The sequence below is a fragment of the Oncorhynchus masou genome, chromosome 10 (genome assembly GCF_036934945.1).
Source record: "Oncorhynchus masou masou isolate Uvic2021 chromosome 10, UVic_Omas_1.1, whole genome shotgun sequence".
Classification (NCBI taxonomy): Eukaryota; Metazoa; Chordata; class Actinopteri; order Salmoniformes; family Salmonidae; genus Oncorhynchus; species Oncorhynchus masou.
This window is the reverse complement of record NC_088221.1, coordinates 48564530-48591922: the sequence shown is the minus strand read 5'-3', so window position 1 is coordinate 48591922 and position 27393 is coordinate 48564530. Positions and strand designations below refer to the sequence as shown.

At 42.6% G+C, this 27393-nt stretch overlaps 1 protein-coding gene and 1 pseudogene across 1 annotated transcript; one reads left to right on the top strand and one right to left on the bottom strand.

Moving 5' to 3' along the window:
* LOC135547713 (protein FAM124A-like) overlaps window positions 1-27393 on the bottom strand; it is a 622546-nt pseudogene that overhangs the window by 51944 nt on the left and 543209 nt on the right.
* Window positions 106-16314, top strand: LOC135547709 (guanylate-binding protein 1-like). Its single transcript, XM_064976950.1, has 10 exons — window positions 106-212; window positions 815-1009; window positions 6904-7031; window positions 7591-7700; window positions 8285-8481; window positions 11422-11664; window positions 11792-12072; window positions 12421-12633; window positions 12799-12901; window positions 14765-16314. The coding sequence occupies exons 2-10, from the start codon at window positions 838-840 to the stop codon at window positions 15205-15207; spliced, it is 1890 nt and encodes a 629-aa protein (XP_064833022.1). The 5' UTR covers window positions 106-212; window positions 815-837; the 3' UTR covers window positions 15208-16314.

The following is a 27393-nucleotide window of genomic DNA, read 5'->3' as shown; positions in this document are numbered from 1 at the left end:
TCCATTGGCACCCATGAATAAAAGCAACTGTGAATCTGAGGTAGTTCCTGTTAAACTGCATTCTTGTGGTACTTAGATAATGAATGGGTTTCACCAGACAGGAGGTCACTTTCACTTTCAGTGTCTGCAGCCGTTAAATAGCCTGCTGCTTGGTGATTTTACCAAATTGTTTTGCAGAGAATCCTTGACTGTCAGCGAAACTACGAGTATATGTGAGTATCAACCCTGACTTTAACCTGACTCTTCTGATTTCCAAACCCACAGGTATTCAAACTCTTCGCTGGTTGACCTAATCCTGACAAATTGGTTCCCATAAATACTTGGCCTGTGGTGTCTTTACAAATGATCTCAGCGACCACTTTCCTATTGTTTGTACTAAAGATACCAAACTGAATAACTTTAGGTTAATAATATGTTTTTCCCCAGACGTTTCTCTATATCAGCTGCATTCATCACAATGATTTGGCTGTAGAATTGTTCTCATGTTCTCATGACACACACCAATAGCACTGACAAACCTGTATAAACCTGTACCTTGATATTTTGAATCAGACATGTTAGTGCTGGACTACAATACAAGCTTGTAGAACCAGTCACTACTGGACTGGAGCAGGAGATTCCTGCATTAGAATTGTGTCTTAAGATGCTGTCAAACTATTTACTATTTATTATTGTTACAGATCATTATTAGAAGTAAAATGGTTTATGATGGCAAAATGCGTTGTATTTTGTTATTGACATGATTAGGAATAGCATCATAGAGGTTAAATAAGTATTAATGATGATGACCTTGTATCAACCATTTGCTTTTAAGCAATCTTGTGAAGCCACTTGACCATGGACTCCCCAATGTGCCTCGTTAAAAACGCTGACGGAGAGCTTTGCGTAGAACCAGAGGCCATCAACTACCTGAATGGACTGAAACAGAAAGTCGTTGTTGTGTCTGTGGTCGGGCTGTATCGCACCGGAAAGTCCTACCTCATGAACAAGCTGGCTCAGAAGAGAAGTGGTGAGAGACAAATATATCTTACTTTACAAACAGGTTTGCACATCATCTGTGCCTCAGTCATTTTTTGGTAACACTGTACATTAAGTTTATCCTACTCCTCTGAAACTACACAGTAATAACTGTCGAAACAGAGTAGGACAGGGATTGCTGGAACTCGTACAATACTTGTATGGCAGGAAGAAAATATCTGTGCGTAACCTCTTCGATTTAACGGCAAAATGATGATTTCCACCAAAGTAGACATATGCAAAAGTATCTGCGATTCATTCGATGATTCTGACATGCCAAAACTTGGTCTATTTGTAAAGAAGATATCTTGGAGATTATGAGGAAATTATCAGAAGATAGACAGGAGTTACATAGTTCAGAATACACAAGATCAAGCACACACAAAAATAATTGTTTATTTTGTATTTTGAAAGTCATCTTTCATTGGCAAGCTTTAAGTGAATGATTGATTCCCAGAGCTGGAAACACGTCAGAAGGCGTCCACATCATCTGAACAATATCATAAAAAAATGGGATTGATAGACCGAACAACTAGAAATGGGCAGATGTTTTAGTAAGTGGTGTCAGGTGTGGTCACGGGACGTTTCCCAAGTGGCAGATGCCTGTAAATGTGATACTTCCAGTGCTATTATATATCTGTAATCCCTAAATGCTGTTTGTTCAATATAAAAACACAATTTCAACCATATATATATATATATATTTTTTAACAAGGGAAGTCAGTTAATGTTACCGATGTGAAATGGATAGCAAGTTAGTGGGGTGCGTGCTAATAGCGTTTCAATCGTTGACGTCACCCGTTCTGAGAATATGGATAACGATGCTTCGTGGGAGGCTGTTGTCTGGGTGTGCAGAGGGTCCCTGGTTTAAGCCCAGGTAGGGGCTAGGAGAGGAACGGAAGCAATACTGTCACATTAACAACAAATTCTTATTTACAACAACGGCATACAAGGGAACAGTGTTCAGGGGAAGAACCTTTATTTTATTTATTTATTTTTTACCTTTATTTAACCAGGCAAGTCAGTTAAGAACAAATTCTTATTTTCAATGACGGCCTGGGAACAGTGGGTTAACTGCCTGTTCAGGGGCAGAACGACAGATTTGTACCTTGTCAGCTCGGGGGTTTGAACTCGCAACATTCTGGTTACTAGTCCAACACTCTAACCACTAGGCTACCCTGCCGCCCTCACTCAAACTGTGGTGGTATTATGGGGTATTCAGGGTACATTCAAGTGCCCTTTCAACCTTTCAAAATTGTCTGAATGTGGTATTTGCACTCTGGATGTGCCTATAATGTTCACTATTAAAACTACATTTCTACAACATCAACCTCTCTCAAACGTTGTGGTGGTGTCAGGGGATATCCAAATGGCTTTTCAACCTCTCCAAAGTGCCTCTCCATAAGGCCTGCATGTTTAGTCTAGGCATATCCAATGTATTGGCCCCACATACAAACTAACTGTTCACAAAAACAATATAAAAGCATCAGATATACATTAAAGAATAAATCAACATGTCTTATCAAACACATACTTGGTTACACGTGTCCATCACTAAAAAAAAGTGCAAAACTAAACAACTATTTACAAAATGGCGTCCGTGTTTGTTTTACCACCCAAGTGTAGATGATAAGATTTCACTTTCACCGTAGCTTGTGCATGTCTTGACAGTCTTTGAAGGAGGCCCTCTCTGCCAGGAAACAAAATGAGAACTGGAATTTTGGACAGATGATCTGGCATTTCACCCTTTTTTCCTGTCTGTGTTTAGTGAAATGCTTGCAGTTCTTTTTTTTTGTCTTTTGGCATGTGTGTTGGGTAGTGTCACTCACTTTGAGAGGTGGTGGGGGGGTCTTATGATGGTTGTGAGGTTGCTATGGGCCCCCAATTCAGCCATTTCCCACACCAGCTGTTATCGGAAGGCCAGCTGGAAGAGAGGGGTTTGACTTTTTGTTTTGGCCATTTGCTTGTAGAGAATAAAAGTATTTACTGAAGCAATGTAAACAAATTGGTTAAAAAAAAGTCTTATAGCACTTCCTGGTCTTGTGGAGGACCTGGTAGTAGCCTATCAGAGCATCAGATAGGTTGACACGCCCCCATGCTGGCATTGCAGTCCTCCACAGAAACAGGAATGGGGACATTATTCCTTTTAACCCTCCTTGAGACATGGTTGTTATTGAATGCCTTATGCTGTGTGGTGAGCATGGTTACTTCCCTAGTGTCCTTCCATTTCACAAAAAGGCACCTTGTTGGGGAGGGATGGCTCCCAAATGTCATCATCCAAAATGCTGCATCCTCCACTCTGTAGTGAATCAAATAAAGGGATATATTGTTGTTAGACACACAGAATTACAGTTGACTAGATTTACAAAACAACATTACCGAAAAGTTAAAACACCAAGCCTGAATTTTATCTGTACAGTGACTCACATAGAAGGTGTGAAGCACAAACAATGAAAATAAATAAGCAATGGCCATGAGAGTTTAGTGGTCCTCTCCAATGACCATGAGAGTTTAGTGGTCCTCTCCAATGGCCATGAGAGTTTAGTAGCCTCTCCAATGGCCATGAGAGTTTAGTGGTCCTCTCCAATGGCCATGAGAGTTTACTGGTCCTCTCCAATGGCAATGAGAGTTTAGTGGTCCTCTCCAATTACCAGGAGAGTTTAGTGGTCCTCTCCAATGACCATGAGAGTTTAGTGGTCCTCTCCAATGGCCATGAGAGTTTTGTAGCCTCTCCAAATGCCATGAGAGTTTAGTGGTCCTCTCCAATGGCCATGAGAGTTTAGTAGCCTCTCCAATGGCCATGACAGTTTAGTGGTCCTCTCCAATGGCCATGACAGTTTAGTGGTCCTCTCCAATGGCCATGAGAGTTTAGTAGCCTCTCCAAATGCCATGAGAGTTTAGTGGTCCTCTCCAAATGCCATGAGAGTTTAGTAGCCTCTCCAATGGCCATAACAGTTTAGTGGTCCTCTCCAATGGCCATGACAGTTTAGTGGTCCTCTCCAATGGCCATCAGAGTTTACTGGTCCTCTCCAATGGCAATGAGAGTTTAGTAGCCTCTCCAAATGCCATGAGAGTTTAGTGGTCCTCTCCAATGGCCATGAGAGTTTAGTAGCCTCTCCAAATGCCATGAGAGTTTAGTGGTCCTCTCCAAATGCCATGAGAGTTTAGTAGCCTATCCAATGGCCATGACAGTTTAGTGGTCCTCTCCAATGGCCATGACAGTTTAGTGGTCCTCTCCAATGGCCATGAGAGTTTACTGGTCCTCTCCAATGGCAATGAGAGTTTAGTAGCCTCTCCAAATGCCATGAGAGTTTAGTGGTCCTCTCCAATGGCCATGAGAGTTTAGTAGCCTCTCCAAATGCCATGAGAGTTTAGTGGTCCTCTCCAATGGCCATGAGAGTTTAGTGGTTCTCTCCAATGGCCATGAGAGTTTAGTGGTTCTCTCCAATGGCCATGAGAGTTTAGTAGCCTCTCCAATGACCATGAGAGTTTAGTGGTCCTCTCCAATTACCAGGAGAGTTTAGTGGTCCTCTCCAATGGCCATGAGAGTTTAGTGGTCCTCTCCAATGGCCATGAGAGTTTTGTAGCCTCTCCAAATGCCATGGGAGTTTAGTGGTCCTCTCCAATGGCCATGAGAGTTTAGTGGTTCTCTCCAATGGCCATGACAGTTTAATGGTCCTCTCCAATGGCCATGAGAGTTTAGTAGCCTCTCCAAATGCCATGAGAGTTTAGTGGTCCTCTCCAATGGCCATGAGAGTTTAGTGGTCCTCTCCAATGGCCATGAGAGTTTAGTGGCCTCTCCAATGGCCATGAGAGTTTAGTAGTCTCTCCAATGACCATAACAGTTTAGTGGTCCTCTCCAATGACCATAACAGTTTAGTGGTCCTCTCCAATGGCCATGAGAGTTTAGTGGTCCTCTCCAATGGCCATGAGAGTTTAGTGGTCTCTGCAAAGAAACAAGAATGACACTTAGAACAGTAAACAGTTAACTAATATGAAATAATAGACAATAACTACTTTGGAATTGTATAACATTGACATTTCTTGTTACATAAGCCTATGAAAACTAAATCCAAAGCACAAAAAGCAGATAATTTACCCAAAACAAAATACATATATTAAATAAGCTACAGTACATCACAAAAGTGAGTACACCCCTCACATTTTTGTAAATATTTGAGAATATATTTTCAGGTGACAACACTGAAGAAATGACACTTTGCTACAATGCAAAGTTGTGAGTGTACAGCTTGTATAACAGTGTCAATTTGCTGTCCCCTCAAAATAACTTAACACACAGCCATTCATGTCTAATCCGCTGGCAACAAAAGTGAGTTCATTGACACTATTATACAAGTTGTACACTCACTACTTTACATTGTAGCAAAGTGTAATTTCTTCAGTGTTGTCACATGAAAAGATATACTCAAATATTTACAAAAAAATGTGAGGGGTGTACTCACTTTTGTGATATACTGTATATAAAGTACAGAATAAAGTATAGTTTGCATATATATATATATATATAAGTCATGAAAATATTTTCCTTACAGATCTAAAAATGATCTTTCCCTTTTCTTTGAGAATGAAAAATAAATAAACAAAAATCACCATGGTCACAATCATAATCTCCATCTCTCTTAATTAAACAAAATAAATACCTCACTCTGAACCCCAAACATATTTGCTGGATTCATGATAGGAACGTGAATTTAAAACATGATCTTGTTTTATTGGAATTTGAAGCTGTTGTTGGTAAATAATGAAATCTGCTGGCTTCCGAAGTTACTTTCTCAACTGTAAAACCCTTTTTAAAGAGAAGTCAAACAGAAAAATGTTCTCCTGACTCCAAATTTTTGCTGGTTAGTCTGTTGTCTGCAAAGATTGTTACATTGTAACTACATAGTAATTAAACATGTAAGGGGGTTGGTTTAAAAAAGGAAGACACATCTCAGTTAAATTGCATTGAGTTGTACGACTGACTAGGTTGGGTTTCAGATTATTTTGTGCCCAATGGAAATTAATGGTAAATAATGCATTGTGTCAGTTTGGAGTCACTTTTATTGAAAGTGTTTTAAAAACATATACTATTCTTATTTACAACAAAAGTGACTCAAATATGACAATATATTATCTACCATTGATTTCTAAGTGAATTTTGTCCCAATACTTTTTGTCGCCTAAAATGGGGCACCTATCTCACCCTCCCCCCTAGCTCTGGTCTGCAGTAGTTCTGGTCCACACTAACTAACTATCGTCGAGGGCTTTGCTAGTAGTTAGCTAGTTCTGTTCTGCAGTAGTTCTGGTCCGTACTAACTAACTCTGGTCTAGGGCTTTGCTAGTAGTTAGCTAGTACTGGTCTGCAGTAGTTCTGGTCCGTACTAACTAACTATCGTCTAGGGCTTTGCTAGTAGTTAGCTAGTTCTGGTCTGCACTAACTAACTCTGGTCTAGGGCTTTGCTAGTAGTTAGCTAGTTCTGGTCTGCAGTAGTTCTGGTCCATACTAACTAACTCTGGTCTAAGGCGTAGCTAGTAACTAGCTAGTTCTGGTCCGTACAAACTAACTCTGGTCTAAGGCGTAGCTAGTAATTAGCTAGTTCTGGTCTGCAGTAGTTCTGGTCCATACTAACTAACTCTGGTCTAAGGCGTAGCTAGTAACTAGCTAGTTCTGGTCTGCAGTAGCTCTGGTCCGTACTAACTAACTCTGGTCTACGGCGTAGCTAGTAACTAGCTAGTTTTGGTCCATACTAACTAAATCTGGTCTAGGGCTTTGCTAGTAGCTAGCTAGTTCTGGTCTGCAGTAGTTCTGGTCCAGCTCTGTAACAGTGTTATAGGCTGGTTTAATATTTATACTGTAAATGTCCTCATCAATCTCTGTTGATTTAGGTTTTGCCCTTGGAGCCACCATCCAGTCTAAGACTAAGGGCATCTGGATGTGGTGTGTCCCTCATCCTGAAAAAACAGACCACACCCTGGTGCTGCTGGATACAGAGGGACTGGGGGACGTGGAGAAGGTGGGGGGTCAAAGTTCAATCTCTTTACAATCCACATTACATAATCACATTCCTTCATTTACCAACAAAGCACAGTGAACACATACTGTATCTGCACACTCATCATTTAAACAAGATGGTTACTTAGTCTGTAACGGTTCTCGTCTGTCGAAGGAGAAGCGGACCAACGTGCAGCGTGGTGGTTATTCATGTTCTTTAATTGAAAGGAACTCGACATGAACTAACAAACAATACAAAAACAACAAACGGACCATGAAAACCTATACCGCCTATCTGGTGAACAACAAACACAGAGACAGGAACAATCACCCACGAAACACTCAAAGAATATGGCTGCCTTAATATGGTTCCCAATCAGAGACAACGATAATCACCTGCCTCTGATTGAGAACCGCTTCAGGCAGCCATAGACTATGCTAGACACCCCCAAGAGAAAACACACCACAAAAACCCCACGTCACACCCTGGCCTGACCAAATAAATGCAGACAAACACAATATAAATCGACCAGGGCGTGACATCGTCAGAGATCCGATACATGTTGTGATACTTGTTTCAGGGGGATTCTAAGAATGATGCCTGGATCTTCTCGCTGGCCATTCTGTTAAGCAGTACTCTGGTCTACAACAGTCGAGGGACCATCGACAATGATGCTGTGGAGAAGCTTCAGTATCCTTTTGGGTCAACATTTGACTCCATTCTGTGGCATCTTGTGGACATAATCTGTTGTGGTATTTGATATGATAGTTTGCTTGTTTGTTAGGCTTTTGACAGTAATCTCAGCCATAGAGGTAGCCTAGCTAATTGTGATGTACATTTTCATGAATTTATGTATATGTTCAACATGATTTAATTGTAGGCAAGACCTAATCATTGATATGGTAGAGAATTGTAATAATGCTCCACCTAAATATGTTCCAATTAATTAAATATACTATATGCATGTTGCATCAGTGCTACGTAGTGATTTTGTTTCTCTGGAAACTGTGAAGGGCTTGAGAAATCACAGAATGCCGATTCGCGGGATTGACTCTTAGCTTTTGTGAACTTTAAGAGCTGATGTTGACTGAAAGCAATGTCTGTGACTTTCAAACAATTGACGTTACTGTGTCAGTTGAACTCTAAACTGAAAATTACTTATTTGGTGTGTTTGTTTGTAACTTCCCTGAAATTCAAGCCCCTGAACTCAAACTGTGCATGACACTGACATGAGCTTTGGGATCTCCAATATCAATCCTCAACCGGTCCTAAAGATATGTGAACGAGCTGACAGAGATGATCAAGGTGAAGTCTTCCACTGTCGATGAGGAAAAAGGAGAGGGCACCCAGTTTGCTCAGTTCTTTCCTAATTTTGTGTGGACCGTCAGAGATTTCACTCTACAGCTCGAGATAGACGACAGAGAAATCACTCCAGACCAGTATCTGGAGAATTCCCTGCAACTCAAGAAAGGTGATTTTCATTCATATAAACCAGGTAGTTTGAGACCTAGATGCTGATTGGCTCAAACAGCATTCCAGCTGTGTGTATATCAGACAATATACCACGGTATGATGCAAAGTGTAATGTTATGACTATAACTACTGTTCCCTGAAGGAGTACAACATACTATGGAGATTCACACTCTCGTGACTTTGATTGAAGGATCTACAATCACGCCAGACAAGGCCAATGAAATCCTGGGACTGGGAGAGATTCTTCCACCAATCTTGACAACTGTTTGTCTGAACATGGAGATGGATACTTTTCATCTAACTTATAATGTGGGAGACACACCAGCTTTTACACCCGTGAACACTGTGGAACTCAGTTGAAAAACCTGTGTTCATGTGCCAAGGTTTGCAAAATCCTGGTGAGCTCTGGGTATACCGGCTCCGGCGATCAGTGACGAGCCTCACTCGGTTTAGGTGGTACGATGCGTTCTGGCAACCGGCTGGCACCCAGCGCTGGAACGCATGTATTAAAAATAGACCTAGGGAAAAAGCCTTGTCATGGAGGTTACCCTACCGACCAGTCATAGATACTGACAAAATACCTTGTAACATATCTGGGAATGGGACAGACAGCTCAAAGGGGGGACATTAATAAACATAGACAAGCTTCCAACATACGTAGTGTTTCCATGACACTGTATAACCTGCGTGAAGCAAAAGGGGCTCTGGCAAGGAAGGCTAGCTAGCATCTTGGACTATTTAGAATAACCAATGAAATTTAAGCTACGTATTCTTAACAAGAGAGCAACCCCAGCAACTCCACCGTGGGCAGGTAGGAATAGCTAGTTATATGCTGTGCTTGTTTAATTAGGCCAGTCTCAAAAGTCTAGGTAGGAAACGGTTTACTGGGGTGGGACCGGACCGTTCATCAACATGTCTGGGAAGAGAGGCAAACGTTGCTTGACCGAGGCAGACACAAGCAGAGGGGGTACCCACTGAATCTGGCCGCCCTCTCTCTTCGGGTAGCCTCATCCTAACTGGCAACAGAGCACACAGGAGCCGGGTGGAGTCCCACAATCACACCGGTGTGATTTATTACCTTCAGCCCATTTTAAACAATGTTGTGCGTATTTTTTGCATCGTATTCATCTTTTCCTTCTGTATCCGCCGATATCAACCATTAACCTGTGTGATTAATAGGGGCTGAGCTCGAGAGGAGTCTGTGTGACAAGGGCAGAACCGAAAAACGGTTCTTCTCACAAAAAACGTCTGCAACAGTTTGAACTGCAGATTATTCTGACCCTAATATGAAAAGATAAGACACTCACAAACACACACATGTAAGCTACACAAGAGTCGTTAGAAGGTAAGGAGTGCTTCTACATAGAAAATCATAGGAAATCCCAGGACACAGTGTCTATGATACTGTAAGGGTTTCTTCTACATAGAAGATCATTGGAAATCCCAGGACATAGTGTCTATAATACTGTAATAAGATCACATAGTTGCTGTCACAAACTCCAAACTCCACACAGTTATCACTGAGTAGATATTAATTTCCCACTGAACAAACAATTCCTGGACTTACAGCATTTTTATGAATTCATATTTGATCAGGTTTCTGTTAAGGCGGACCGTATTTAGTTTTTATTTAAAAAAAATTACATTTGAAATTAAACTCACGAATGCAACTGTTTATGTCAAATTGTTCTGTTCTCCTTGTAGCCCTGGTTGTCCTGAAAAGAGCATGGGAAAACACTTCAAGTAATAGTAGCCTAGGTAATGCTTATGTTATGTGAGGCTAAATAGAAGAGAAAGCAGATGAATGAAATAGCGTCGGTCGATGACGTTTAAGATGAGGGAGGACGATTTTTTTTTCATGAACATGACCTTATTTCTATTACAGCATAATGGATGACTGTCATTCATATTCCATTCACCCAGTTTAATAAATCTTCTTCTGGATCGGTGTCCCTTCCATGGGACGGTTGAGCTAACGTAGGCTAATGCGATTAGCATGAGGTTGTAAGTAACAAGAACATTTCCCAGGAGACATATCTCATATTGGCAGAAAGCTTAAGAAATGTCAACAGAATCGGTGGTATTAATACACCCCTGATCACACGCAAACACTGTTCACTTTCATAGCAGCTACATACAAACAGCATGATCATTTTGCTCATTATAAATATATATAATTCCTTCTCACGTCGACACGCTCTCCTCCTCTCACCTTTTCCCTTTGCTTGTAGACTTCAGTGCACAACACATCAGCTGTCTGTAACCAGGCAACAACAAAAAAATCAAATCCAAACCTTCATATCATAACCGCTAACCGCTACACATAGTCGACATCGTTATCACCATATTAGATAACGTCATAGTCAACATAGCTAACAGAAGTAAGATGTTACTAAACCCGCTACATTCATGCAGTAACGTTACAGTTAACAGTCAGAAAGCAGTTTAGCAGTTAAACCGGGCAGGCCCTGGCGACAATAAATTAGTAAAACCAAAATCTTACCTTGGAAGAGTTCCAGTGTTGGATAGACATTCAGCTGGGTAACATAGCATCCCGTGCTGTTTTAGCCAGTTGTTTGAGTATGCTAAACTAGCTAGCTGCATTCACTAGCTAAGTAAAAGTGGAAAAAATACAACGAAATATACACTCTCTCTATCGCTTCTCCTTCATTTTTAAAGAAATTAATTTGTTAACTGTAAAACTATTGTCTTTCTATTTGAGTCAATTAATCGCCAAACTTCACACACTGCAGTGCTACCTAGCTGTAGCTTATGCTTTCAGTACTAGATTCATTCTCTGATCCTTTGATTGGGTGGACTACATGTCAGTTCATGGTGCAAGAGCTCTAATAGGTTGGAGGAGAAAGGAGATGTTATTGGGACGTACCCAAGATCTGCAAGTACTATAAAATCCAGTAATGCCAATGTTATCTTTCAGGTTATGGTAAAAAGATCAATGACTACAACGTTCCACGAGAGTGCATCCGGAACTTCTTCCCCTCACGCAAGTGTTTTGTGTTCCCCTCCCCAACAACTCCTGACAACATGCACCGACTGGACTCCATGGACGAGGCTGAGCTTTCTGAACGCTTCAGAGAGGTCGCAGATACTTTCTGCCGCTTCATTTTCCAGGAGAGCCGTATGAAGAGTGTTATAGGGGGACACACATTGACTGGAGAGAGTGAGTCAGATATCTACCTAAAGTACAGTATGTGAAAATGGATAAATATATTGTTATATTGAATTTTATTGTTCCACTAAATACTTAGTGACACATATTTTATCCTCCCACCTCTATCTGATTGCAGTGCTAGGCCACTTGGTCAACACCTATGTGGAGACCATTGCCAAAGGCAATGTGCCCTGTCTGGAGAATGCTGTGATAGCCATGGCTAAGATTGAGAACCAGGCTGCTGTGGATGAGGGCCTGGTGGTGTACCAGAAGGGAATGGAGGATGTGAAGGCCTTATTCCCAGTGGACATCAATCAGCTGTCAGAGAACCACCTTCACTCAGAGACTCAGGCCACACAGGCATTCTTGAAGCGATCCTTCAAAGACGACAATGGGGAGTTCTTGAAAGCTCTTGTGGTAATTCATTTTTATCATCGCCAAGGCCATTCAATAGAAAAATTATTGATTCGCTTTTGCAACGAAATGATAATCACCTGTAACAGTAACACCAGTAGGACCCAAGGACACCAGGTGTTATATGACCAAGCAGTGCAATTCTCAATCAATTAACTTCTAGAGAGAAAAGAGCACTACTGTGAAAATCATTGCTCAGATTAGATTTTTAAACTTGGATTAAAAATTACACTATATTGAATTAAAACCTGACGTAGATATGGAGCCAATATGTAACAATTACTTACTATAGTAACATGGCATACCGGGGTTCACATTTCTGCATCTGAATATTCCCAATAAATCTTTCAGGAGGCCATTAGCAACCACTCCGCCGACCTTTTCAAACAGAACAAGGATGCCTCAGAGAAGAAGTGCAAGGCTCTTCTGGAGAATCTGTCTGCTCAGATGGATCAGGGGATGAAGGCGGGGACGTACGCCACACCAGGAGGCTATGGGCTTTACTGCAATCACCATGACAACATAGTGGCACAGTACCGGGCCGAGCCCAACAAAGGAGTCAGGGTAAGAGCGAGAAAGCAAACAACATCAACAACGTATTGTATTAGAGAATTAAAAAACATCCATCATTAGTCAGTAATGATGACCAACATTTCAACTAATTTCAGTCAGCTGGTTACGGTTTGAATCAAAATCAATACAACAACCTATGAGGCCTGTTTTCTGCAGGCTGAGGAGGTTCTGGAGCAGTTCCTGAAGGACAAGAGTGCAGAGTCCAACTCCATCCTGCAAGCTGACAAACAACTGACGGAAAATGAGAAAGAAATCCAAGGTAATCCGCACCTCAATCTTTTTTTACTTCCAATTATAAAATAAAAATTTGACTGTGGTAGGTTCATGTTCGGAAGATGCAAACAAGACCGTTGGCCCCGCCCTAATGCCAGGCCCCGCCCAAAATGACAACTTCTAAGTATTATGGAGTAAAAATAACCAAATATATCCAAATTGGCTTGTATTATTGGTGGCCCACTAGAACATACAAATGGCAGATTTGACAAATAAGCATTTAGTTAGTATCTACTATTTTGAAAGAATAATTAAAATCAAAGCAAATCAGATTTTATTTACAGAGCCTTCAGAAAGTATTCACACTCCTTGACTTTTTACACATTTTGTTTTGTTACAGCCTCAATTTAAAATGGATTAAATTCAGATGTTTTGTCACTGGCCTACACACAATATCCCACAAGGTCAAAGTTGAATTATGGTTTTAACATGGGTTACGAATTAATTAAACATTACAAGCTGAAATGTCTTGAGTCAGTAAGTATTCAATCCTTTTGTTATGGCCTAAATAATAGTGTTTAACTATTTTTGAATGACTACCTCATCTCTGTACCTCACACATACAATTATCTGTAAGGTCCCTCAGTCGAGCAGTGAATTTCCATCACAAATTCAACCACAAAGACCAGGGAGGTTTTCCAATGCCTCGCAAAGAACGACACCTATTGGTAGATAATAAAAATAATAAATGCAGATATGGAATATCCGTTTGACCATGGTAAAGTTATTAATGACACTTTGGATGGTATATCAATTCAGCCAGTCTTTACAACGATACAGGCGTCCTTCCTAACTCAGTTGACGGAGAGGAAAGAAACCGGTCAAGGATTTCAACATGAGGCTAATGCTGACTTTAAAACAGTTACAGAGTTTAATGGCTGTGATTGGAGAAAACTGAGGATGGATCAACAACATATTACTCCACAATACTAATTTACAGAGTGAAAAGAAGGTGAATACTTTCTGAAGGTACAGCAGGTAGTTGGTGCTCAACTAACTGTCTATAGGGATATCCAAAGTCAACCCAAATGTACCACTACGACCGGGTCTCATGCAGCTGCACTCTGAATTGATGATTAACTGATTGCTGCCAGCTGTCGGCAGGAATGAAACAAACCTATCCTTCTTTTATGTTGTTATGCAGTCAAGACCACAAGTCTCACAAAAATCTGTTTTGGGGTGACACTGACTTTATGTCCAAAATTATCCTATTTACAATTTGTATAATTTATCTTTTTTTTGGTTTAAAATCAAATTCAAATGTTTTTCCTTTTTCCCACCAATTTCATGATATCCAATCTTGTTCCACCGCTGCAACTCCCATATGGACTCGTGAGAGGCGAAGGTTGAGAGCCATGCGTCCTTCGAAACAGTGTGTCAAGAAGCAAGAGACACTGCTCTCTTAACCCGGAAGCCAGCCGCACCAATGTGTCGGAGGAAACACAGTACAACTGGTGATCGAAGTCAGCGTGCATGAGAAGAATGATTTGCGGGATGTTTCCTGGTCTGACAAACAGGGCAGTAGATCTCCACCTTTCCACCTTCTGATGAGGAACGGCGACATAGATGGATGTGGTGGATTGAGACGCAGCCCAATGCAAAATAAATCTCTAGCTTTAACTGACAGATTTTAAATCATTTTTTATTATTATGTTACTTAGATTGAAGCACTGTTGGCCAATAGACTTTAGAGGGTTTTAATGTGTATGAATCTGATGTATTTTGTTATGTTACTTAGATTGACACACCGGTGTGCTAATAGACTCTAGAGGGTTTTAATGGGTATGAATCTGTATGAGAAAATGAGTTGTCCAGTTTTCCTATTTATTTCTCTCCTTGGATCTTCCAGCTGAGAAGAAGAAAACAGCTGAGCTGGAGCAGGAGAAGGCAGCATTGAATGAGCAAAAGGCAGAGATGGAGCGCACCATTGAGAACATTGGCAGGGGCCAGGAGAAGTACTTGAAGGAGATGAAGGAGAAGATGGAGGAGGAGAGGAATCAACAGCAGCAGGAGTTCAACAGGACGCTGGAACGCAGGATGCAGGAGCAGAAAGATCTCCTGGAGAAGGGCCATAAGGAGAAGGCTGAGCTAATAAGACAAGAGATCGAGGAGATAAAGAAGAATAATCAATTGGAAAGGGACGCCAATACCCAGAATCAGAAGGCTCTGCTGGATAACTACAAGCAGCAGGCTGAGGAACAGAGCAAAAAGATAGAAGCGTTAATGTCAGCGCTCAACAATAAATCACAGGCCCCCGTACAAGTCGTTGAACGACTCTGTATGTTAATGTGATCCACTCCACTCCACTTCCAATGCCTGACTATGAAAACTGATATTGAATCTTGAAGCGTTGAAGTGTTTGTCCACAACAGCCATCTCTGTTTTTATCTCTCCCTGCTGGTTATGTATGAAAGTTTGAACATCTTGAAAATGGATCTGACGTTCATGGCCACATGAGCCTGGTTCCGCTCTAGGTTTCTTCATAGGTTCCTGCCTTCTAGGGAGTTTTTCCTAGCCACTGTGCTTCTGCCTCTGCATTTCTTGCTCCTTGGGGTTTTAGGCTGAGTGTCTGTAAAGCACTTTGCGACAACTGTTGATGTAAAAAGGGCTTTATATAATAAATGTGATTGACCTTTTGTTAACCCTATATCTTAGTTTAAGATGTCGTAGGCCTTGCAATCAAATGTGTGCTCTATGTTACCTGCGGCCACGTGGCAAATGGCCCAAAACACAAAGAATCTTGCCGGGGCAAAATGTCTCTCTGTTACAGTACCCAGATGAATGACTATTGAGATGGATGTCACAGTAATATCCATGTTTGGTATCTACAGTATCTGAAATGTGTCCTGGGAGGAGAACCTGGATGCCATTCACATGGACGTATGATCTCTGTATGCTTTTTGTTTATCCAGATGCCCAGATATTAATAAGCTGGCACACAGTCAATGTGGGCACCATCCAAGGTCCAAATAACTAAATCATCAGACGTTTTCAAGAGTTTTGGAAAACAACATACTGTATTGAGATGTTAAATGATAGGAAATGAAAGAGACTGGGTTATGTTAGAAGTTAATGGTTCCCAGAAGAAAGAACAAGGCTTTGGAATGTGTGATGGGTTGATATAGAGACAGAGGGACATCTGTTTATTAGATGAAAGAGGGGTTGAGGTCAGGACGTGAGGACAGATTCTCTTGAGAGAGTAATACATGTTTCGAATACTGTTGCCCTCTTTATTAGCTTCCCGTAGAGCCATAAAATGTAAGGATTGGAGAGAAAGGGGAGTGTCTTAAGTAGGATGCATATAAACGGTGGAGTCTGAAATCTTTGTCTGTTTTCAGCTGAACAGAACCTTTGGGAAGAATAAACTTGAAGAAGAAGAATAAACTTGGTTAAAGCTTATCTAGTGTCCGTGGGTTATTTACTTTGAATAATAAGAACCCAACACTCTGAAAGAGCTTGGTCAACCGTGGGGGAAATAGCATACACAACAGTGTCGTCAGCATACAAGTACAGGTACATTTTGTATTAGAACCAATATTGTTCATATAAATAATGACAATAACCGGATCAAGAATCGATCCTTGTGGGACACCCTTTGTTGTGTCCAGAAACCCTGATTTAACACCGTCAGTAGGTAAACATTGCGTTCTGTCCGTTAAATCATTATCAATCCAGCTACAAAGCCTCTGAATGAGTAACAAGTGATCCATAGTGTTCAAAGCCTTAGACACTTCAATGAAAAGGGTTGCACAGAGTTTCTTCTTATCAATATGAGTAATAACATCCTTTCAAACCAGAGAAGCAGCAGAGATGGTGCTATGACCTGGTCAGCATCCCATGTTGACATGTAAAAAACATCTTCACATGCTTCAGAAACAAAATACATGTAATTAATACAATTCAATTCTAAAGAATAGAATCAAGACTTACATTGTTATATTATATTAAACAGCCTTTATAATATATATCATAATGGAGCCTTATAATAGCTGAATATAGAGAGAAACCATGCCAATCTATAGGCCCTGCCTACACCACTGTTAAATTATATTACACAGCCTTTTAATACACATCATAATAACCAAATATAGCCTATTAATAGCTGAATATAGAGAGAAACCATGCCAATCTACAGACCCTGCAAGACCCCAATGCATGTATATACGACACCATGTCGGGCCAGTTGAAATGCTGTTGGGGGGGGGGGGGTAGATTTTGAACAACAGGCCTGGTCGGACCAGTGAGAAAAAAATGTTTACATTGGACCCTATCATAGCCTACAAATAGGACACAGAGTTTTACCTGACCAGGACATGAGATCAGGAAAAACTCCAGGCCACAGAAAATACATTTTTTCCCACACCACTTTTGAAACTGTGGTGGCGTCTCTGGGAAGGAGGTTTGTCAAACGTAGTCGATCGCAGGCCAGCAATCTGGGTTGACTAATACAGGCTAATACAGGCTTTTCCTACATTACCTATAGAGGCCATGTCATCTCACCAGCGTACAAGGTTACTTTCATTGTGTGACACATTTGTATATGAGACAGCATAGATTAAGTAGTACATTTGGAGCAAGAAGTCAGAAGAGTTCATTTACTTCAGAGTTAGTTTATTATAGAGTCCATCAATCCATTATAGTGCCTAGTAGTGTAGGAAAATCCAGACAGACAATTTGTTAAGTAAACGTTTATTGCAATGTGCATTGTCACATTCACATACAGCACATCCATATTGAAGTCACATTCATCCTTGCATAACAGAATGGAGGAATCCAAACCCTTTTCTCAAGAAAAGACTAAACAAAGATTCCATCAAATCATCTGACAGAGAAAAAATACTATCAAATATGATTGTGGAGTATTTTTAAACAATTTACTGTACAACAAAATAATAACAATACTGGTAATGTCTTCCCAGAGGAATGGGAATATTTAGATTCACATTGTTTTAAGAAACAATATAGTGCCTTCAGTAATACCACCCTGCATACCACTCCCGACTTGCTTCTGAAGCTAAGCAGGGTTGGTTTGGTCTGTCCCTGGATGGGAGACCAGATGCTGCTGGAAGTGGTGTTGGAGGGCCAGTAGGAGGCACTCTTTCTGCTGGTCTAAAAACAAATATACCAGTGATTGGGGACACTGCCCTGTGTAGGGTGCCATCTTTCCGATGAGATGTGGGTGTCCTGACTCTCTGAGGTCATTAAAGATCCCATGGCACTTATTGTAAGAGTAGGGGTGTTAAACCTGGTGTCCTGGCTAAATTCCCAATCTGTCCCTCAAACCATCACAGTCACCTAATAATCCTCAATTTACAATTGGCTAATTCATCCCCCTCCTCTCCCCTGTAACTATTCCCCAGGTTGTTGCTGCAAATGAGAATGTGTTCTCAGTAAACTAACCTGGTAAAATCGCTGTTTGCTGCTCTGGCCCCCCAATGGTGGAACAAACTCCCTCACGACGCCAGGACAGCGGAGTCAATCACCACCTTCCGGAGACACCTGAAACCCCACCTCTTCAAGGAATACCTAGGATAGGATAAAGTAATCCTTCTCACCCCCCTTAAATGATTTAGATGCACTATTGTAAAGTGGCTGTTCCACTGATGTCAGAAGGTGAATTCACCAATTTGTAAGTCGCTCTGGATAAGAGCGTCTGCTAAATGACTTAAATGTAAATGTAAATAATGAATAAATAAAAAAAAGTATGCAGACCCCTTGACTTTTTCCACATTTTGTTACAGCCTTATTCTAAAATGGATTAAATAAAGTACAGAGAGATTGTTGATGAAATCCTGCTCTGAGACTGAGACAAAGATTCACCTTCCAACAGGAGAATGACCCTAAGCACACAGCCTAGAGTGGCTTCGGGACAAGCCTCTGAATGAGCGGCCCAGACAGAGCCCGGACTTGAACCCGATCTAACATCTCTGGAGAGACCTGAAAATATCTGTGCAGCAACGGTCCCCATCCAACCTGACAGAGCTTGAGAGGATCTGCAGGGAAGAATGGGAGAAACTCATTTTGTAAGTCGCTCTGGATAAGAGCGTCTGCTAAATGACTTAAATGTAAATGTAAATGTAACTCCCCCAAATACAGGTGTGCCAAGCTTGTAGCGTCATACCCAAGAAGACTCAATGCTGTAATCACAGCCAAAAGGTTCTTCAACAAAGTACTGAGTAATGGGTCTAAATACTTATGTAAATGTGATATGAGTTTTTTATTATTATTATAAAATGAGCAAAAGTCTGAAAACAGTTTTTGCTTTGTCATTTTGCTTTGTTCATTTAATCAATTATAGAAGAAGGCTATAACGTGACCAAATGTTTAAATGTTTATGATAATCATTAACACCAAAGTCCTTATCATGCTTCTCTGTATCAGCGTCTGAAGAGTAACCATTTGGGATATGAAACACATTGAACAGATTCATTTCCTCTTACAACAGCTTAGATGTCACGCCCTGACCTTAGTATTCTTTGTTTTCTTTATTATTTTGGTTAGGTCAGGGTGTGACATGGGTGATGTATGTGTTTTTTACTGTCTAGGGGTTTTGTATGTTTATGGTGTTGTTTACCATCTAGGTGTTTATGTATGTCTATGGTTGCCTAGATTGGTTCTCAATTAGACGCAGCTGTTTATCGTTGTCTCTAATTGGGAACCATATTTAGGCAGCCATCCTCTTTGGGTATTTCGTGGGTTATTGTCTATGTCTAGTTGACTGTGTTTGCACTCAGTATATTATAGCATCACGTTCGTTTTGATATTTTGTATAATTTGTTTAGTGTCTGTCTTTATTAAAAGTATCATGTATTCACATCACCCTGCGCCTTGTTCTCCTCCATCATACAAACGTGACAGAATAACCCACCATAAAAGGACCAAGCAGCGTGATAAGGAGGAACAGCGCTTTGTGGAATTGTGGACTCGGGACGAAATACTGGACGGTAAAACATCCTGGACCTGGGAGGAGGTAATGGCAGGGGACAAGACCCTGCCATGGAAGCAGGTGGAGAGAGCACAGGAGGAACGGCGACGATATATGGGTACACAGCTAGCACGGAAGCCCGAGAGGCAGTCCCAAGAAACGTTTTGGGAGGGGCACACGAGGAGATTGGCTAAGTCAGGTAGGAGACCTGAGCCAACTCCTCGTGCTTACCGTGGGGAGCGTGTAACTGGTCAGGCGTGTAACTGGTCAGGCACCATGTTATGCAGAGATGCGCATGGTGTCTCCAGTGCGCATTTCTAGCCCGGTGCGCTATATTCCAGCTCCTGGCATTGGCCGGGCTAGAATGAGCATCCAGCCAGGAAGGAGGGGGCCGGTTCAGCGCTCCTGGTCTCCAGTATACCTCCATGGACCAGGATATCACTCTATTCTGTCTTTCCTTTATATTGATCCCCTTTGATCATAATCCCTCACAAAGCATTGTCATTATTATATTATTACATTACTTCCCGTTATAACCAGCAGAGCATGGTACCTATATCATCCACTCAGACACGAATCAATAATCCTAAAGTGCTGTAAGGACCCCCGATGCTTTTCATAGATTTTCCTTAAAGTGGACCTACTGACTGTACAAAACTATAGGATCACCTTCCTAATATTGAGTTGCACCCTCTTTTAACCTCAAAACAACCTCAATTCGTCAGGGTGTGGACTCTACAAGGTGAGGAAAGTGTTACACAGGGATGCTGGCCCATGATGAGTCCAATGCCCCAAACAGTTGAGTCAAGATGGCTGGATGTCCTTTGGGTGGTGGACCATTCTTGATACACACAGGAAACTGTTGTGTGTGAAAAACACAGCAGTGTTGCAGTTCTTGAAACACTTAAACCGGTGTTCGCTTGGCATCTACTACCATGCCCTGTTCAAATGCCTTTCCCATTTACCCTCTGCATGGTACACAAACACAATCCAAGTCTCAATTATCTCAAGGCTTAAAAATCCTTCTTTAACCTGTCTTCTCCCCTTCATCTACACTGTGGATTTAACAAGTGACATTTTTTCACATTGTTTGTAACTTTTGTTTTTTACATAATGTTAGTGCTACCATCTCTTATGACCGAAAATAAACTTATGGATATCAGAACAGCGATTACACACCTCAAACTGGAAGGAATCATTTTCTTTAACGAGTCCGACGGGAAGGACATACTGCTTTCCCTGGAACAGGTCAGAAATCCCTGTTATTTCCTTGAAGAAAAGACAGAGAAAAAGGGGTCGGAGGTCGGGCTGCCTTCTGAGAATTCGTACGTGAGCAAGTAAACTCCCACTGCTATCCGTTCTATTGGCCAACGTGCAATCATTGGAAAATAAAATCGATGACAAACGATCAAGATTATCCTACCAAAGGGACATTAAAAATTGTAATATCTTATGTTCCACAGAGTCGTGGCTGAACGATGACACGGATAATATAGAGAGGATTTTCCGGCACCGGCAGAACAGAGAAGGTTCCTCAGGTAAGACGAGGGGTGGGGGTGTGCGTCTATTTGTCAATAACAGCTGGTGCGCTATTTCTAATATTAAAGAAACCTCAAGGTATTGCTCACCTGAGGTAGAATACCTCATAATTAGCTGTAGACCACACTATCTACTAATTGAGTTCTCATCTATATTATTCGTAGCCGTCTATTGACCACCACAGACCAATGCTGATAAACCAATGCCTGTAGACAACACTATCTACCAAGAGAGTTCTCATCTATATTATTCGTAGCCGTCTATTGACCACCACAGACCAATGCTGGCACTAAGACCACACTCAACCAACTCTATAAGGCCATAAGCAAACAAGAACATGCTCATCCAGAAGTGGTGCTCCTAGTGGCCAGGGACTTTAATGCAGGCAACCTTAAATACGTGACGGTGAGGGGAAAAACTCTAGACCACCTTTACTCCACACACAGAGAGGCATACAAAGTCTTCCCTCACCCTCCATTTGGCAAATCTGACCATAATTATATCCTCCCGATTCCTGCTTACAGCAAAAACTAAAGCAGGAAGTACCAGATCTGAAAACGTACGTATTGAGGACGCGGATGCTACGCTTCAGGACTGTTTTGCCAGAACTGACTGGAATATGTTCCAGGATTCATCCAATGGCATTGAGGAGTACACCACCTCAGTCATCGGCTTCATCAATAAGTGCATCGGCGACGTTGTCCCCACAGTACAGGTACATATAGGTACATATCCCAACCAGAAGCCATGGATTACAGGCAACATCCGCATCGCACTAAAGGCTAGAGCTGCCGCTTTCAAGGAGAGTGACACTAATCCAGATGCTTATAAGAAATCCCGCTATGCCCTCAGACGAACCATCAAACAAGCAAAGCGTCAATACAGGATTAAGATTGAATCCTACTACACTGGCTCTGACGCTCGTCGGATGTGGCAGGGCTTGAAAACTATTACGGACTACAAAGGGAAACCCTACTCTTTCAAAATGCAGATGTTGATTTAGTTATGGATCCATAACAAATTACTATGGGAATAAATATCACTGATTTACAGAAATATTTTAACAAAGTTGTCTAATGAAGGGAAACAATTCAGAATCCTATAATCCTCTTATGCTGTAGCCTACTCTCGAACATCACGTTGTACAGCGCCAGTGCCAATATGGAAGACTATCAAATGCTTCTCAAAGATTCCCTCTGTTAGTCAAACTAACACTAACTTGCTGCTGGAGTCTCCCGCCTGTTTAGCGCTGCCCGAGCCTTCCGCCTCTACAGCGTTGCCGGCGTCTCCTGCCTGCATGGAGCAGCCAGAGCTGCCAGCCTGCATGGAGCAGCCAGAGCTGCCAGTCTGCATGGAGCAGCCGGAGCTGCCAGTCTGCAAGGAGCTGTCAGTCTGCAAGGAGCTGCCAGTCTGCAAGGAGCTGCCAGAGCTGCCAGTCTGCATGGAACAGCCAGAGCTGCCAGCCTGCATGGAGCAGCCGGAGCTGCCAGTCTGCATGGAGCTGCCAGTCTGCATGGAGCTGCCAGTCTGCAAGGAGCTGCCAGTCTGCATGGAGCAGCCAGTCTGCAAGGAGCTGCCAGTCTGCAAGGAGCTGCCAGTCTGCAAGGAGCTGCCAGTCTGCATGGAGCAGCCAGAGCTGCCAGTCTGCAAGAAGCCGCCAGAGCTGCCAATCTGCATGGAGCTGCCAGAGCCGCCAGTCAGCATGAAGCAGCCAGAGCTGCCAGTCAGCATGGAGCAGCCAGAGCCGTCAGTCTGCCAGGATCTGCCAGTCAACCAGACTCTTCCAGATCTGCCAGTCAGCCAGACTCTTCCAGATCTGCCAGTCAGCCAGACTCTTCCAGATCTGCCAGTCAACCAGACTCTTCCAGATCTGACAGTTAGCCAGGATCTTCCGGAACCATCAGTCTTCCAGACTCTGCCAGAGCCTTCCTCCTCTCCTGTGCTGCCGGAGTCTCCCACCTGTCCGGCGCTGCTGCCGGAGTCTCCCGACTGTCCCTCTGTCCCGAGCTGCCCCTCTGTCCCGAGCTGCCCCTCTGTCCCAAGCTTCCCCTCTGTCCCGTGTTATTAAGTAGGGTTGCCGTGGCTAGGAGGTCACGGAAGCAGACAAGGTGGGGGAAGACTATGGTGAAGTGGGGGCCACGTCCAGCACCGGAGCCGCCACCGCGGACAGATGCCCACCCAGACCCTCCCTGATAGGTTCAGGTTTTGCGGCCGGAGTCCGCACCTTGGGGGAGGGGGTACTGTCACACCCTGGCCATAGTTTACTTTGTATGTTTCTATGTTTTGGTTGGTCAGGGTGTGATCTGCGTGGGCATTCTATGTTGGATGTCTTGTTTGTCTATTTCTATGTCTGGCCTGATATGGTTCTCAATCAGAGGCAGGTGTTAGTCATTGTCTCTGATTGGGAACCATATTTAGGTAGCCTGGGTTTCATTGTATGTTTGTGGGTGATTGTTCCTGTCTCTGTGTTTTGCACCAGATAGGGTTGTTTAGGTTTTTGCACACTTGTTATTTTGTTAGTTTATCGTGTATAGTTTCTTTATTTTAATAAAATGAATAACAACCACGTTGCATTTTGGTTCGCTCCTCCTTCTACAGACGAAAGCCGTGACACATTCAAACATAGTGTTGTTAAATATAAACATAAACATAAAAGCCATATTGTGCATTTAATTGGTTTTAATTGTTTTGTTAAAAGAAAGGAAAAACTTAAAGTGCCAAACTAAAACCAAACAAAACAAATATATAGAGAGGATAAATAAAATATAAATACAACCATGTTCTTCTCCATCCATTTTCCTGTCTGTTAAAACCCATTTTCTAAAACCTCTCGTTCAGGCCATTTGGCGTTATTGTCTGTAGGTGCTGGATCCACTCCCGTTCACCCGGGCGGTGTGTTTGGGATCATTGTCATGCTGAAAGACCCAGCCACATTTCATCTTCAATGCCCTTGCTGATGGAAGGGAGGTTTTCACTCAAAATCTCACGATACATGGCCCCATTCATTCTTTCCTTTACACGGATCAGTCGTCCTGGTCCCTTTGAAGACAAACTGCCCCAAAGCATGATGTTTCCACCCCCATGCTTCACAGTAGGTATGGTGTTCTTTGGATGCAACTCAGCATTCTTTGTCCTCCAAACACAACGAGTTGAGTTTTTACCAAAAAGTTATATTTTTGTTTCATCTGACCATATGACCTTCTCCCAATCTTCTTCTAGATCATCCAAATGCTTTCTAGCAAACTTCAGACGGGCCTGGACATGTACTGGCTTAAGCATGGGGACACGTCTGGCACTGCAGGATTTGAGTCCCTGGCGGCGTAGTGTGTTACTGATTGTAGGCTTTGTTACTTTGGTCCCAGCTCTCTGCAGGTCATTCACTAGGTCCCCCGTGTGGTTCTGGGATTTTTGCTCACCGTTCTTGTTTATTACAGCATGCTAACATTGGAGAAGACAGTATACACCACATGAGAAACACAGCAGCTGTAAGTCAACCTCGATACAATAACACGTTGTAGATCAGAATGTTCTCTAAGAAGCAACATTTTATAGTATACAAGGTAAGGTTGACCTTCAGCTGATACGAGCTTCAGACATGTGAACCCTGGTATGAGCTGATACTAGCTTCAGACATGTGAACCCTGGTATGAACTGATACTAGCTTCAGACATGTGAACCCTGGTATGAACTGATACTAGCTTCAGACATGTGAACCCTGGTATGAACTGATACTAGCTTCAGACATGTGAACCCTGGTATGAACTGATACTAGCTTCAGACATGTGAACCCTGGTATGAACTGATACTAGCTTCAGACATGTGAACCCTGGTATGAACTGATACTAGCTTCAGACATGTGAACCCTGGTATGAACTGATACTAGCTTCAGACATGTGAACCCCGGTATGCCATGCTCCTATCATGAAAAAGGGTTACATATTGTCTCCATATCTATATTAAGCTTTAATTCAATATAGTGTTATTTTTTATCCGAGTTTAAATAACAAATCTGAGCACTGATTTTCACAGTAGTGTTATTTTGTCTCTAGAAGTTAATTGAGTGAGGAATTGCACTCCTTGGTCATATTCCACCTGGTGTCCTTGGGTCCTACTGGTGTTACTGTTACTGGTGATTATCATTTTGATGCATAAGCTAATAAATCATGTTTCAATTGAACGTTCTTGACAATGTTAAAAATTCATTGTGTGTATCAGGCACAGATCTAGAATGATGATCCATACCGCAAGAGCTTTCAAGAATTCTCAATTTTCGTCTTTGAAGGATCGCTTCATGAATGCCTGTGTGGCCTGGGTCTCTGAGCGAAGATGGTTCTCTGACAGCTGATTGATGTCCACTGGGAATAAGGCCTTCACATCCTCCATTCCCTTCTGGTACACCACCAGACCCTCATCCACAGCAGCCTTGTCACGCTCGCTATCCTCAAATTCCCTGTCATAAATCGACCAAGGCGCAGCATGTAGTTCCACATCTATTAATGAAAGTGAAACCGAAACAACCAAAACACAAACAGGTAAACAGCAAAGAGAACCCGAGCTCCATACAAACGGAAAAATAACTACCCACAACACACAGGTGGAATAAGGCTACCTGTAACGGCGTTCTTTTGTTGTTGAAGGAGAGTCGGACCGAAATGTGTATGTTACTCATGTTTATTAGTGAAGACAAAACGAACGGACTAACACGAATAACTTAAATAAATACAAAAAAACAACAAACAGAACGAAACTGTCATGTCTTGTTATGTCTGTTCCTGTCCTTTCTCTTCATTCTCTCTCTCTGCTGGTCTTTTTAGGTTACCTTCTCTGTCTCTCATTCCTCAGCTGTTCTACATCTGCCCTAACTAGCTCATTCTCTCTTTCCCCACCTGTTCTCTCTTCCCCCTCTGATTAGGTCTCTATTTCTTTCTCTGTTCCTGCTACTTTCAGTGTCTGATTCTTGTTTGTGTTTTTTGATGCCAGAAGCAAGCTGTCGTCTCGTTTGCTTCCACCTTGTCCTGTCCTGTCGGAGTCTGCATGCATGGCAGGTGCAACCTGCATTATACTACGTTCTTTTGTTCCATTGACTACGTTGGAAGAGGATTTATGCCATTCCTGTTTTTATTAAAGAACTCTGTTTTCTGTTAAAACCGCGTTTGGGTCTTCACTCAAGTTCATAACAGAAGAATCAGACCACGAATGGACCCAGCGGCTCCGGACCCTTTTCACTCCGCCGTCGAGATCCAGGGAGCGATGCTAGGCAGACACGAGGAGGAATTGTCTGCTGCTCAACATGCCGTTGAGACCCTGGCCGTCCAAGTCTCCGACCTCACAAGACGGGTTCACCAACTCCACCTCGATCCACCGCCCACTTCCAGGGTTTCCGAGTCTCCGGAGCCCAGGATCAACAACCCGCCGTGTTACTCTGGGGGAGCCCACTGAGTGCCGCTCATTCCTCACTCAGTGTGATGTGGTGTTCTCTCTCCAGCCCAACACTTACTCCAGGAGCGCAGCCCGCATCGCCTACGTCATTTCTCTCCTTACCGGACGGGCGCGTGAGTGGGGCACGGCAGTCTGGGAGGCGAGGGCTGAGTGTATTAACCAGTATCAGGACTTTAAGGAGGAGATGATACGGGTTTTTGACCGTTCTGTTTTTGGCGAGGAGGCTTCCAGGGCCCTGTCTTCCCTATGTCAGGGGAATAGATCCATAACGGATTATTCTATTGAGTTTCGCACTCTCGCTGCCTCTAGTGACTGGAACGAGCCGGCTTTGCTCGCTCGTTTTCTGGAGGGTCTCCACGTCGAGGTTAAGGATGAGATCCTCTCCCGGGAGGTTCCTTCCAGTCTGGACCCTTAATAGCTCTCGCTATTCGCATAGAGCGACGGTTTGATCTTCGTCGCCGAGCTCGTGGAAAGGAGCTCACGTTCTCCGTTGCTCCCCTCTCCACATCACTGCCACCTGCCGCATCACTGCCACCCTCCTCCGCCGGCTCGGATGCTGAGCCTATGCAGCTGGG

Coding starts and splice junctions, on each gene's coding strand:
- LOC135547709 (XM_064976950.1), top strand. CDS start 838: ATGGACTCCCCAATGTGCCTCGTTAAAAACGCTGACGGAGAGCTTTGC. Junction 12,634..12,798: donor AGCCCAACAAAGGAGTCAGG/GTAAGAGCGAGA, acceptor TGTTTTCTGCAG/GCTGAGGAGGTTCTGGAGCA. Junction 12,902..14,764: donor AAATGAGAAAGAAATCCAAG/GTAATCCGCACC, acceptor TGGATCTTCCAG/CTGAGAAGAAGAAAACAGCT.